Here is a 12219-nt window from a genome sequence, read left to right on the forward strand (position 1 = left end):
CACAGGGCAGAGTGTTTACATCAGCTGCTGTGTGTTTTACTGTAGCTGCATTGTCTAAAAGGGCTTCAATAAAAGATGAGCAGAGCACATAATCACCACCAGACATTAACCCGATTAAGTCTTTTGAAGTCCTGTTATTGCCGCACATGAAGGATGGTGCTGTTTAAAAAACAGGAGCTATTATAAATGTCTGGCACCAGAAAGGCACACTCATATACTGGCAAATTGTACGTTGAAGAGTGAAGTTATTAATATGGGAAAGGATTCAATTGCTTTTTTAGTGAGTATTACACTCTGCATAGTCACCAATTTTCCAGGGTAAAGAGTATTAGAAAGTGACCCAAAAAGAAGCATTACAAATAAGAACTGCTCGCTAGCTCCACTAGTTGCCTCATTTGCCGTCTCCTGCACCGTGCCTCAATCTCCCTCTCAGGGGGAACAGTCTTCTACCTGATTAGACTTTTCTGTAGCCTCGCTGCCCATGCACCTCCATGCATTAGACAAACACACCCACACATACACACATGCAAAAAAAAGCCTCAGTAAGCCTCAGGGGAAATAAAAGCTCAGACGCCCTGCTGTAGCATTACTGCTCATATCCCAGAAGCACTGTATTCTAAAGCTAACAGAAAGAATGAATAACCTCTTGCACAGTCCGGAAGACATATTTTGCATGTCTCGAAGGAGTCTTTCCACAACAGGTACATTAGTGAAGAATAAATGGAAGTAACTGTGTAACACAAGAAGACACAACTACACACAGACAGCAGCATACTGTATAATCCATTTAAAGCCTTTGAATCATTGTATTGTAGTTCAAACTGTTATTACTTAAGGTCAGATCCTATTAATTCAACGAAATCTTAAACACAACGGACAAAACTCAAAGATAATGACTCCTCATACATAATTAACAGCTGGGACCAAATGAGAATGTGCTGTTCATCCTGTATGTTTTATTCATGCTCCACTGTATCCGTCATATCACTGTTATTTGTGCTATGAAGTGCTTCATCATTCTTTGCTAAAAGGAGGGAACAGATTTAGAAGATTATCAGTAATAAAAGTTCAAATCATCGGCTTGTGTCTGATTGTGTGCAGCACAGTGTATCATTTTTAAGTTGCAGTCTTAAGTAATAAACAATGGGATTTCAGCTGCCTCTGTTCATAACAGGATGTCAAAGACTCTTGAGACCTTGTAAACTACTGCCCAACAACTACTACACACTGTATATGCTTGTTCTCCCTCCGCCCCCAGGAACACTTTACACCAGAGTGCAAATTCAAGGAGTCGGTGTTCGAGAACTATTATGTGACATACTCCTCCATGATATACCGGCAGCAGCAGTCGGGCAGGGGCTGGTACCTCGGTCTGAACAAGGAAGGAGAAATCATGAAGGGGAACCACGTCAAGAAGAACAAGCCAGCAGCCCACTTCCTTCCCAAACCTCTAAAAGGTAAACCTGCCCAAATTCTCTTTCAAAATCTGCTGGTAAATATTAACGTTATGCTTTTGTTCACGTCTTTTCTGAATGGCTACACTCACACAGGCTACACTCACATCATAGCATCATGGAGATGGGTAGACATGATATTAGAAAACGGGAGTTGCATGCTCATATTCAGTGCAGCCATTCGACGTATTTTTATGTTGTTCAGATGGAAAGTGACAGAAATAAATCAGCTTTGTAAAAAATGAAAAAAAGAGAAAAAGGAGACATTCATAACTATAATATGAAACTAAAAAAGGTGTGTGTGTGGTGGTCCATCTCGCAGCACCAAGGATAAAGTTGCTTTACTCTATTGAGAAACTTTTCTTGACTGTTCAGGCGTGTACCAGCTGGTAAAGTGGTTGCTGGTGACCTGGAAACTATTAGTTTTTCTCTGATTAAATCCCCCCATTTCTTTATGCTTCTTCAGGTCCACGTGGACATTCTTTTGCTCAGGACTAAATGAACTGCTTTCATGTTTCTGCCATTTATTCAATAGCTGTCTGTAGCTGGTCACACCTCACCGCAGACAGAGCAGAATGAGGCTGAGCTACTGTCTGCAGTCATAAGCAGCAGGAACAATATGTTTAAATGCTTTAAATAATAGCTTCAAGGATTGTATTTTTGTGACAGTAACAGTCACAGGAGAGCCCCACCCATCCAAACTATATGTGTGGCAGAATGGCAGAGGAGAACAGAGGAAGCAGGGAGGAGAGCGGGAGAACGCTTTCTGTTCTCTCCATTGAAAAGGCCGCAGTCCTTTCATCTCTAACATACAGATTTACCTGTCAGCAGAGAGAAGACACAGCCAGAGTCTGTTTCCTTTCAGTGGGACAAAGGAAGAGCATTCACTGGATATTGTTTTTGTCTCAGAAAGAAATAATAAAAAGCTTACAGTGCAAATGACTCCAACAAAGCAGAGAAGATGGCAGCTTTTTTCTATTGTTAAGTACAGTTTGGATTTGTATCCAAAATATTAGACACAGCTTTGAACCTGATGTAGTCCAGTACAAGACATAAAAGCCAATAAAAACATGACACGTCTTTGCTTTTCTTGATCACCACTCATCCAATAAACACTTTGTCATTTGGAACCAGTTGTCAAATTTTGGCTAAATGTTTTCTATCCTTAGCCAATAAAAATGCCAAATTTATAAAAATAAAATCAAAGTGTTCACTCAATCCCAAACACACACTTTTAATTACAGTATTTTTTCAAACAGGAAAAACTAGCAACATGAACAACTGCACTAAAAATAATAGTAATAATAATACAATAATCCCATATAAGGCTTTGTTAATGTTGAATGTTATCAGTCATCCCAAATGTCGGAGCTTTCATTCAGTAAGCCCAAGAATTGAATATTCCAGTTTACATTTTTGATGTCTTCTATTTGCCAAAGTGATGTTGCCCCTGCTTGTGTCTTTGCTGGAGCTCCTCCACCTTATTAAGAATCCATACCTGCCCTCTGAGATCACTATAATGGCTTTTCACTTTCATTTAACTGGCCTCCTAGGGGGTCTCAAACACACTTAAGAGCAATAGCTAGGGAACAATTGCCTTGCTTTATGCTGAGAGAGAAATACTGAGAAAGAGAAGAAAGAAATAATGAGGATGGGTGTAGGCTGGGCAGGACAGTAATTCTAACGAACAGTGTAAATCACAGCACTCAGCTGTCTTTTGTGTAAAAATAATATACAGTTGAAGTCTATAGTAACAATCCCAACAAGGGTAAAGGGTATCAGAACAGGTTACATTTATTAAATGCCCCATAATTTACTAAATTCCAGCAACATTGACACAGTATTTTCTAAATATTGGACATACTTTAAATGTTATATGTAGTTGGTGGTGTGGAAAGAAAGAGAAAGAAAAGAGAATTTGTTCCAGCAGCGCATACACTTTCAGCAGCAGTGCTGTTAACAGGTTAAGAAGCTGTCTCTGCATTGGTGGTAGGATCTCCTCCAGGCATTACTCTCTACTCCTCTGGTTCCAGTCTGTGAGGCTCAGCCCACAGACTCTCATTCTGTCTTCCTCTAGATGAAGCAACTTCTGCTCGTGTCATTCAAAGGCAAACAGGAAAATCCTCTTAAATAGAAAGAGCTGCCTTTATCTGGAGAGTGTCTGTCAAGTGGCGTCTATCACAGAAGCTTTGTGTGGAAAAAAAAGCATAAAAAACCAAGATGGAACGTTTAAAAATGTGGTTTTGATGTGATACTATCACCCTGAGGTCAGTCACCTACCATTAGAAATCATACAATACTGTCACTAGCAAGACTTTTTCAAGAATTGATCATTAGCAGCCTCTCAGCAAAATCCTGCCCATGATTGATGTGTGTACACAGGGATATTCTCTGGACTGCTGCTGTAAGGAAAAACGCTGGGCTGAGTGAAGTGTCTGAGGGACCGAGTTTGCTGTTTCAGCCGCAGAGTCCCCCAGGAATGAACATCAAATCGCATTCTAGGCAGAAGGATGTTGACAACATCCTGAAACCAAAGACTATGAACCTCAGATTACTGATATTTCTTCTGAAAAGGTTGCTGCTGAGATGCAAATTGGGCCAATGCTGCACACACAGCAAAGCTAAAGCACTAGCTACTCCAGAATTTATAATGGCATGCTGTAAATATAGGTTTTTTTTTTTACTTCAGCACCAAGCATGTTTACTGTGATCTGCTGATTCAGCAGTTTGTGGTTTAACTATTAGCAATCTGTGACAGCAGCAAAGTTGAAAAAAAAACACAGATTGCACAGATTTCGAACAATTTTGTTTAACTAAAACAACAAAAAAAATATTTAGGGAAACTTCGATTAGTTTAAATCAAGGCAAGGAAAGGTAATACTGAACCAGGGCTTTATTAAAGCTGAGTCATATGTTTTTAGCACATTGTCAGTTGTTTTGTTCAGTTCATAAAAATGTCAAAATGTCTAATGTGCAACTATCTTGTGTTTCCACAGTGGCAATGTACAGAGAGCCATCCCTTCACGAGTTGACGGAGTTCTCCCGCTCTGGCAGCGGCACACCTACCAAGAGTCGGAGTGCCTCAGCTGTCCTCAATGGAGGCAAAGCCGTGAGCCAGAATGAATCAACGTAGCCCGGTAGCCAAACCCAGGCCTGGGGGGTGAACCACGAAAACCTTACCTCTAGCAGAGCGTGAATCCAAGCAGACTTCTCCGATCAGTGGTACAGGACTAGCTACGACAACAATCCTTGCATAAACACCCAGACACCATAAATAATGATTAAAAAAAGCAGTTTGGCAACATCAAACATCATCAAACAGGATTATTAGTAAGAAACCTAAAACATATCTCATTCTGGACTTAAATTGTTATTATTATTTTTTCTGTTTTGGGCTTGAGATTTATTTATTATCTTGATCACTATCTTTCGGTGATGATACCGCTCATCTTTATCTTATTTTGTTCTTAATTTTCTGTGGACAGTACGTTCTCTTAAGTCATGCAGACACCAAGCACTCAAGCTTCTGTAAGACAGAGACAGGAAGGTAGACATGCAGGTGTTCAGGGCAGCCAGTAATGGTGCTGGTCTACAAGGCTGCAGTACTCAAGCCCTGATCTCTGTCTCATCCATGCTTCTGTGAATACAAAGCCTATAAACTCCCTGGTGTGGCACAGCCTAGTGCTACTGGGACTGTGGCCAGCCAGATGGTAGCTCTCCTGCGTCCTAGTGCACACGCTCAGAGACTGAGTTCTCTAGCATGGGAAAATGAAGCCTATGTTCAACTGACCTGATATATAAGGGACAGTGTGGCTCTCTTGCAGTTTTTTTTTCTTTTTTCAGAGATGTCACAGCTGCACCTTGGTTTTTTGCTAATTTTCTGAATTAGCTGAGAGCTTTTTATTTGATAACTGGTTTTGTTTTCGTCCCCTCTTGTTCTCTTCCCTTGCCATTGTTCAGTATTTGTATTTTTGTTAATTACTGAAAAGGGTTCCAGCAAACCAAAGACAGATCGAAAGAGTGTCCCTTTAAGCCGCTGAAAACCAAGCCAGTATAAAGGCCAAGCTGGAGTTTTTTTTTTTCATTGTACATTTTTGACAAAAGAAAGAAAAAGATTTTGTGGGGTGAGAGGGGGAAAAGAACAATGGACAAAGGAAGTGATTTCAAACACTTTGGAGATGGCAGCGTGCTTGATGTTGTTGTGATTTTTGCCGATATGCTCGATGATCGAGGTATGAAACAACTAGTCTATGTCCCCATTCCCTTCTGTTACCACTGTGTCACAGCGTCTCTAGCTCTTGTCCTCGTGATCTGTTTCCTTCCTCTGTGCTTGTGTCATACTCCACCCCCCACACCTTTCTGTAGCCATCCTTTTTTGTCGACTTCTATTGACTGACACAGTTCACCATAGGAATATGGTGAAGCCCCTTCCCAGGATGCTTGTTATGTGTTTGAGTAATTTATTGTGGTGACAATATTTTCTATATTTAAAAAGAATACTGTGGACTTTTAGGTGGCTTAACATTTTATAGGACACGTCATATTTGTAAAAGTGAAAAAAAAGACAAAAACCTACAAAAATGAACATCTTCCCTTTCCTGCACAGGGCATGTACAAACACAAATATGTACAAAAAGGACCCTTTTTGTGGGCTATGTACTCTTCCCTTCAGCTACATAACTTCTTTCTGGTACATGCTTCTGGGAGACTTTGTTTTCTTGGTTTCCTCTGGAGGTGGTTTGTATTAGGTGAACCTATCTGTTGCATGGGAGAAAGCAGGGAAATTCTGGTCTAGAGCTGCATGATGTAGGCTATGTGTATTAACCCATGTTGGATCATGTGTTCCAAACTACCAGGCTAAACCTGATAAAAACAACATATACAGACAGACATTGTGGCTGTCTGATGACTTCCAGTTGTTTATTATTTGTTGTATACACAAAAAATGCACTGAATAAAATGTTTATATTAAGATATACTTTTAAAATGTGTCAGACCTTCTTCTTTGTCCTTATTCACTGCACCATCAACCCAAATCCTAAACTAGAATTGAGCTTTAGTTGGTTAGATTGCAATGATTGGTGGTGTTTGGGATTCATCTATTCTGCATTCTTCACCTTTGACAAACTCCTGGACATACTCTATTCCCTGCATCGTTACTATCTGTGGACTCCAATGTGTCCCATAGAGGTGGGATATAATTGCTTCACAGATGCAGCCGGTGTACAGGCTTATAGCACTCATTCTATATAATAAATCAATATCTGTTTTGGAGCATGATAGAAGACTTGATACCTAGAAAATTGTTCCACTTGCTATAGCTTTTCCCTGTGTCTGAATAAGTGCTGCCTTGTCTGTGTAACCTCACTGAAGCCATTTTCAAAAAAAGGTAAACATGTCATTGGTTTCAGTGGGTGTTACTGATTTCGATCATTCATCAATAAATAAATACTTAGATAGTTTGCTATAAATAACTCTGCCTTCTAAAACTCATAAAAATTGTTATTATTTTAATGGTAAATCACCACCCATGGTCTAATGTAACATACATGAAGGTGAAGCCTGCAAGAACACTCGGGCCGATTTTGAAAGAAAGCCTTTCCACCTAAAATTCTGTGTCTTTTGGTCCATCGTTAGCAGTTAAATTTAACACTTTCAAATCAAATTTACCACAAAAATGTCCTTCCAAGAGAACACATCACATTGGAGCTAAGGCTGAAGATCACACACCAAAAGCCTTTAGGTCCAAGCATACTGAGGGGAATTCTGGTCTGTACAAGGTCAAGTCTTTACGTAACTGAGCAAGAAGGAAAAAAATCCACTTTGACGGGTAAAATTAGAACACTTCAGTGAGCGCAGAGAGGAGTAATTACCTGGTGAATTCGTCATTGGTAGGACAAGGTGGAAATAATAATCTGAATGATAGCATGACACTGTTAGTTTTGATCACAAGGTCAGGCTTCGTCCTCACTCTCTTTTATCTTGGGGAAGAAGCACTTAAAATGACAGATGATGTCCAGTGTAAATGCTAGTGTAAAACGTAAGTGTAAGTAAAAAATAAAGTAAAATCTTTAAAGTTTAAATGGTGTCATTGCAACCTATTGTTAAACTTCATGATGAACCCTGCTCCTCGTTCTTGGAGTGTGAGAGTTAGAGTAGGCATCAATCTGGTCTTTGGAGACTACCTCATTACGCCCATTGCCAGCAGAGACAGGAGGACTAATAAGCCTCTGTAATATAGGCCCTGATATGAGCTACTTCATTGTTCATGTGGTTTGACATCCCCCTACTCCCTTCATTTCCTTTTGCCCATCTCCTGACTCCATTCATTAGCATGGGACAGTCCAATTCATTAACGGAGGCTGCTAGCCTTGTTCAGAAATGGTGATGTGAAGAGAAGCCACTTTTCCTCAGTGGTATCTCTCCCCCTATAATTCTCCCTTTCCCTCAGTCGCTGACCAATCAGTTACTCTGCCCTTCACTTGGCAACACTAATGAGTCTTCATGGAACCCACAAAAAAGAGCAAATTCAAATGCTTGGTATGTCCACACACACACAGCTACATGCACAATCACAGCCACTGCCACTACAGAGTAGAAGGATTTGAGATTTTGAGTGAGATCAGGCTGAAATATTCTGTCACGAATCAGACAGAGCTGATGAAGCTGTGATATATGTGAGCACTGTGTACCTGTGAATGCTATAACTCATTACCCTTTATCACTGCCAGCACAGCCTGACTGGCTCCCATTCTGTCTGTCTTTGTCATCCCCTTCACTGTTGCTTTGTTTTCAGAGCAGCATTCCTTATCCATAGAAACGATATGAATGTCTATTCCTGTGCAGGACTCTAGTGACCGTCTTCTCTGACAGTTCAATTCCAGACTTGGCTTTCACTAGTGTCTTGGCAGTTGTTCTGGGCTCTTTAGACACATCTCTCGGCAGGTTTCTATCCAGAACCTTCCAAATGTTTCTCTTCCTACTTCTGACAGACTTGTTCTGCACTGTTTGACTTTTCTCTAGCAAATCTGTAACTGTATATTACTGTTGCAGTTACTGAGGTGTGTTCTGCAAAAAACAATTTTCTACTTGCCAATCAAGTAGACACTGCATTAAATTACTCTAATTATAACAACAAGCTGCAGTGATCCATGATCCATGCATTTTGTACACAATAAAAGTTTTAAGGGGCACTTTACTTCTACGTTCCTTATCCCTCATAGGTGCTGTGCACACTTTATTAATCATTTCATCTATACATTGCTATGTTAATTGTTAGTCAATGTGTTGTCTAGAAGTAATAAATATAAAGTTCACAAAACAAACAAACCAAGGAGAGAAATTGAAGCTAACAGACTATAAATAATGCTAAGCTATACAGCTCTGAGCCCTGGAGCCATAATAAAAATTAAACAGACTGCAGTGGGGACAAGGAAGCTAAGATGTGCATAACCTCCTAGGAAAGAAACACAGTAGAAATGAATGACATTTGAGTTTAGTTATTGTGTAAAAAAATGTACTAAGAGCAGGTAAACATGTCTTGGCAGCAGTCAGAGACAAGTGGACTAACATTGTGCGGTAAAATTTGTCAGGTTCGAGAAACTGATGTAATTGAATGAAATGCACTGCTGCTCACCCTGAACACACCAGGCCTCGGGTCCCTCAACACCCAAGTGCCCTCTGAGAGCAGAGAATCCAAATAGAGCTGGCTGCTGTTTGTCCCTATAACAACCTCTCTTCCATCATCCTTCCCATGTGCCCCTGGTTGGCACAGAAAAAGCAGCAGCTTCATTCTCAACAGATTAGCCTGAGCAGAAAGTGTCTAACACCTCTGCTTATCAGCACTACCAGCACATCAGAGCACCTGGGACAAGCAGGAAAGATGGTAAGACACACTGCCAGGAGAATGCACACTGATAACATCCACCACAAATAGCACCAGACATGACTGCTTCTACCATTAGAGGCACAGTACAGTTGTAGCCTCTTGCTTATTCTTTCAAGCTCGAGTTAAAGTTAATATGGGGTGTTTATCAGAGATAGCTCAACCACTAAAAAACATTTACTTACTGTGATGCATCCAAGGTATAGAGAAATTCTTCCTTATGTCTTTCCTTCTGAAACAGTCCTTGAAACACAAACATCAGTAACACCGGTGGAATGCAAGGAACTGAGTGCCTTTTACGAACACTTGTTAAACTATTCCATTAAGCATCCTTAATGGATAAGAGAGACACCTTCTATCAGCTCTGTGTATCAGCTAATTTTATCTCTTGCTTTTAGAAAAAGTAAATTCATGGACAGCAACATTACAGCTAGCACATGAGAAGCCTTGAAAACAAAGTACAGTATAGTTCTTTATTTCAATGTACTATAGCATTGGTAGCTTTTGTCTGAACTTTATGTGGCACGGGGGGTCAGGTCTCCGCTGTGTGATCACAGTGTCCTGTGGCACATACAGCTGGTACCCTTTGTTACATGTCATTTTGAATCTGGCACTCGTCTCTTTACCTTTCAGCTCTAAACTGTAAAAATAAAATACAAATACCTGTAAAAACAACTTATATTTTAGTAGCTGCTGGCATCATTTTGTTCTTCAAGTATTTGGAACTAGTTGTTGCACTTGTGCATCTGTCAATGCCATAAAGTGACACACACACACACTGAGTTATATCAAGACAGGAGTACAGACTCACACAGCATGAAATAACACAGATGGCTGGCTGAAAATAGACTAAGTGGCAATTTTACAAACTTAATGCAAATCAGTTCTCATCCATTCAGTGTTTGTGATTAGGTTTAGTCTAAAGACTCACAAACGCTGCAGCACTCCAGGTATCACTTCACATGGGAAAGGAAGTTACTGATGTTTTTGTTTAAAACTATTACAACACCCAACACCCTGCATAACTGTGGAGACATCACATCTGTATTAGGTAATAGAATTAGACCACATGGTCTCACAAATTACACAAAAGCTGACAGAATCCATAATTTAAAGCCCTTTGTTTCATTTCCTGTGATGACGTACTGATTCTCACATCTGTCGAAAGTCGGCTGTACCTCAGCACCTGCTGAATGATTTATCTGGGATCACATATGTACTGACTGTTTTTGCACCGGGCTCATCATTATGTCAAAGATTATATAAATGTCTGATGAGTAATTAGGAGTGCATAGGGATAAAAAAAATAATTGGTTGCTGCAGCACTGCTAATAGTCTGAACACAGACAGGAACAACCAAAGAGGAATAACACATTTGAGTCTCACACCGGAAAGTCAGATTAACATTATTATAATCTAGACAAACAGAACAACCCATTACTTTAATGAATAATCCTCAGGTAATAACATGAAAGAGCAGATTTGGATGAGAATTACGATTTAGGGATGATGTAGGGAGGGAACAAAGATGTATGGCAACTGATTTTATGTGGTATATACAGTATGATATTAGAAATGGAATGGAAAAGGAGCAAATAAAAAAAACACTAAGTGAGATCAATATATGGAAACACCGCTGTGATAAATATGCAATAAGAAAACGCCTCGGGTTGTTTTGCACAAAACAATTTAAAATTACAATAAATATACAATATCTCCTTGTGGCTGTTTTGTCTTTTGGTCTTGTGGGGTTAAAGTCTGGTAACAGTTTCTATCTCCAGCTCATTAAAAATGCATTTATCCCTGAAGTATAATTAAATGTCAGTGGAAAATGTTATTTGGTAAAAAGGTCTTCCTCTGTTAAACTGAGGAGCCGACACCAGAGTCCAATGGTTATTGTCAGAGATGTCAGGTTAGCTTTTGGTTGAGTTCATCGGCTACAAATTCAATATTATCACTGACTGTACATGACAACATTTATTGGTACGCCATGTGTGAGACTGTATTGCGAGTTTTATAAGTGAAGAGGATCAGAAACATTTCATCCACTTTGATACTGTGGGTTCAAATAGCTACCTCTGTTTGAAGTCGTACCCTCACTCTCTCTTGTCTCCTCAGTCACTCCCCTTCACACTCATCAAAAGAACATAGATGTCATATTATTGTCTGTTTTTCATTTATTATGGCACATGTTGAGTCATGTTTGAGTCTGTGTTAACCCAGTGTGTAATTAGAAACTTATTATGTGTCAGACGCAAACATATTTCTATTCTGCTCATGCAGCAGGGGTGTCAATTCTCCAGAGTTTAACATATTTTAACCTAGGGCTGGGCTTAAAATCTCTTGATTTTTTCACATGAAACTCGATCCAAGATTCTAATCAATTTTTTTTCCCGCTTTCCAAAAAACAACACATTGTAAAAATGATTCTCTCAATGTAGGCTGTTTTTTAGATGGTGTCCCCCACTCAGCTGCATACTGTTGGAGGTGCTGAAATAATTAAAGAACACATCGACAATGTGTAGTTTAATTTTCAGCATCCTCACAACCAGTTATGGGCAACTAGTAAAATCTATTTCATGGTGCAGGCTGTGGGCATTAAGTGAAGAGAGAGGCTGTGAAATCGATGATAAGATGCAATAAAAAATAGGAAATCCTTATTTTTACTGTGTATTTTAACTGATAAAACTAGCTGACAGGATGTAAAGTTTCCTTTATTTCAATGATCCATCATTGATGGATGGACTTATTTTAGCAGACAGTAGCTAACTAGGTAGCTAACTAAGGAGCCAGCGCATCGGCAGTATGATTGAGGAACATTTTAAAAACACAATGAAGAACACCTCACTCTTCATCCACATCTAAACTTTCAGTCCTCTG

The 12219-nt window shown here is 39.7% G+C and overlaps 1 protein-coding gene across 2 annotated transcripts in view; it reads left to right on the top strand.

Moving 5' to 3' along the window:
• The window catches only part of fgf13a (fibroblast growth factor 13a), a 74867-nt gene extending 68426 nt beyond the window's left edge, over positions 1-6441 (top strand). For both annotated transcript variants that reach the window (XM_028416581.1, XM_028416582.1), the window contains 2 exons: positions 1259-1457; positions 4451-6441. In XM_028416581.1, the coding sequence (XP_028272382.1) occupies positions 1259-1457; positions 4451-4587 (336 nt within the window). In that variant the 3' untranslated portion in view covers positions 4588-6441. The remainder of the gene's footprint in view (positions 1-1258; positions 1458-4450) is intronic.
• Positions 6442-12219: the final 5778 nt, after the last annotated feature.

The sequence above is a fragment of the Parambassis ranga genome, chromosome 10 (genome assembly GCF_900634625.1).
Source record: "Parambassis ranga chromosome 10, fParRan2.1, whole genome shotgun sequence".
NCBI classification, from domain to species: domain Eukaryota; kingdom Metazoa; phylum Chordata; class Actinopteri; family Ambassidae; genus Parambassis; species Parambassis ranga.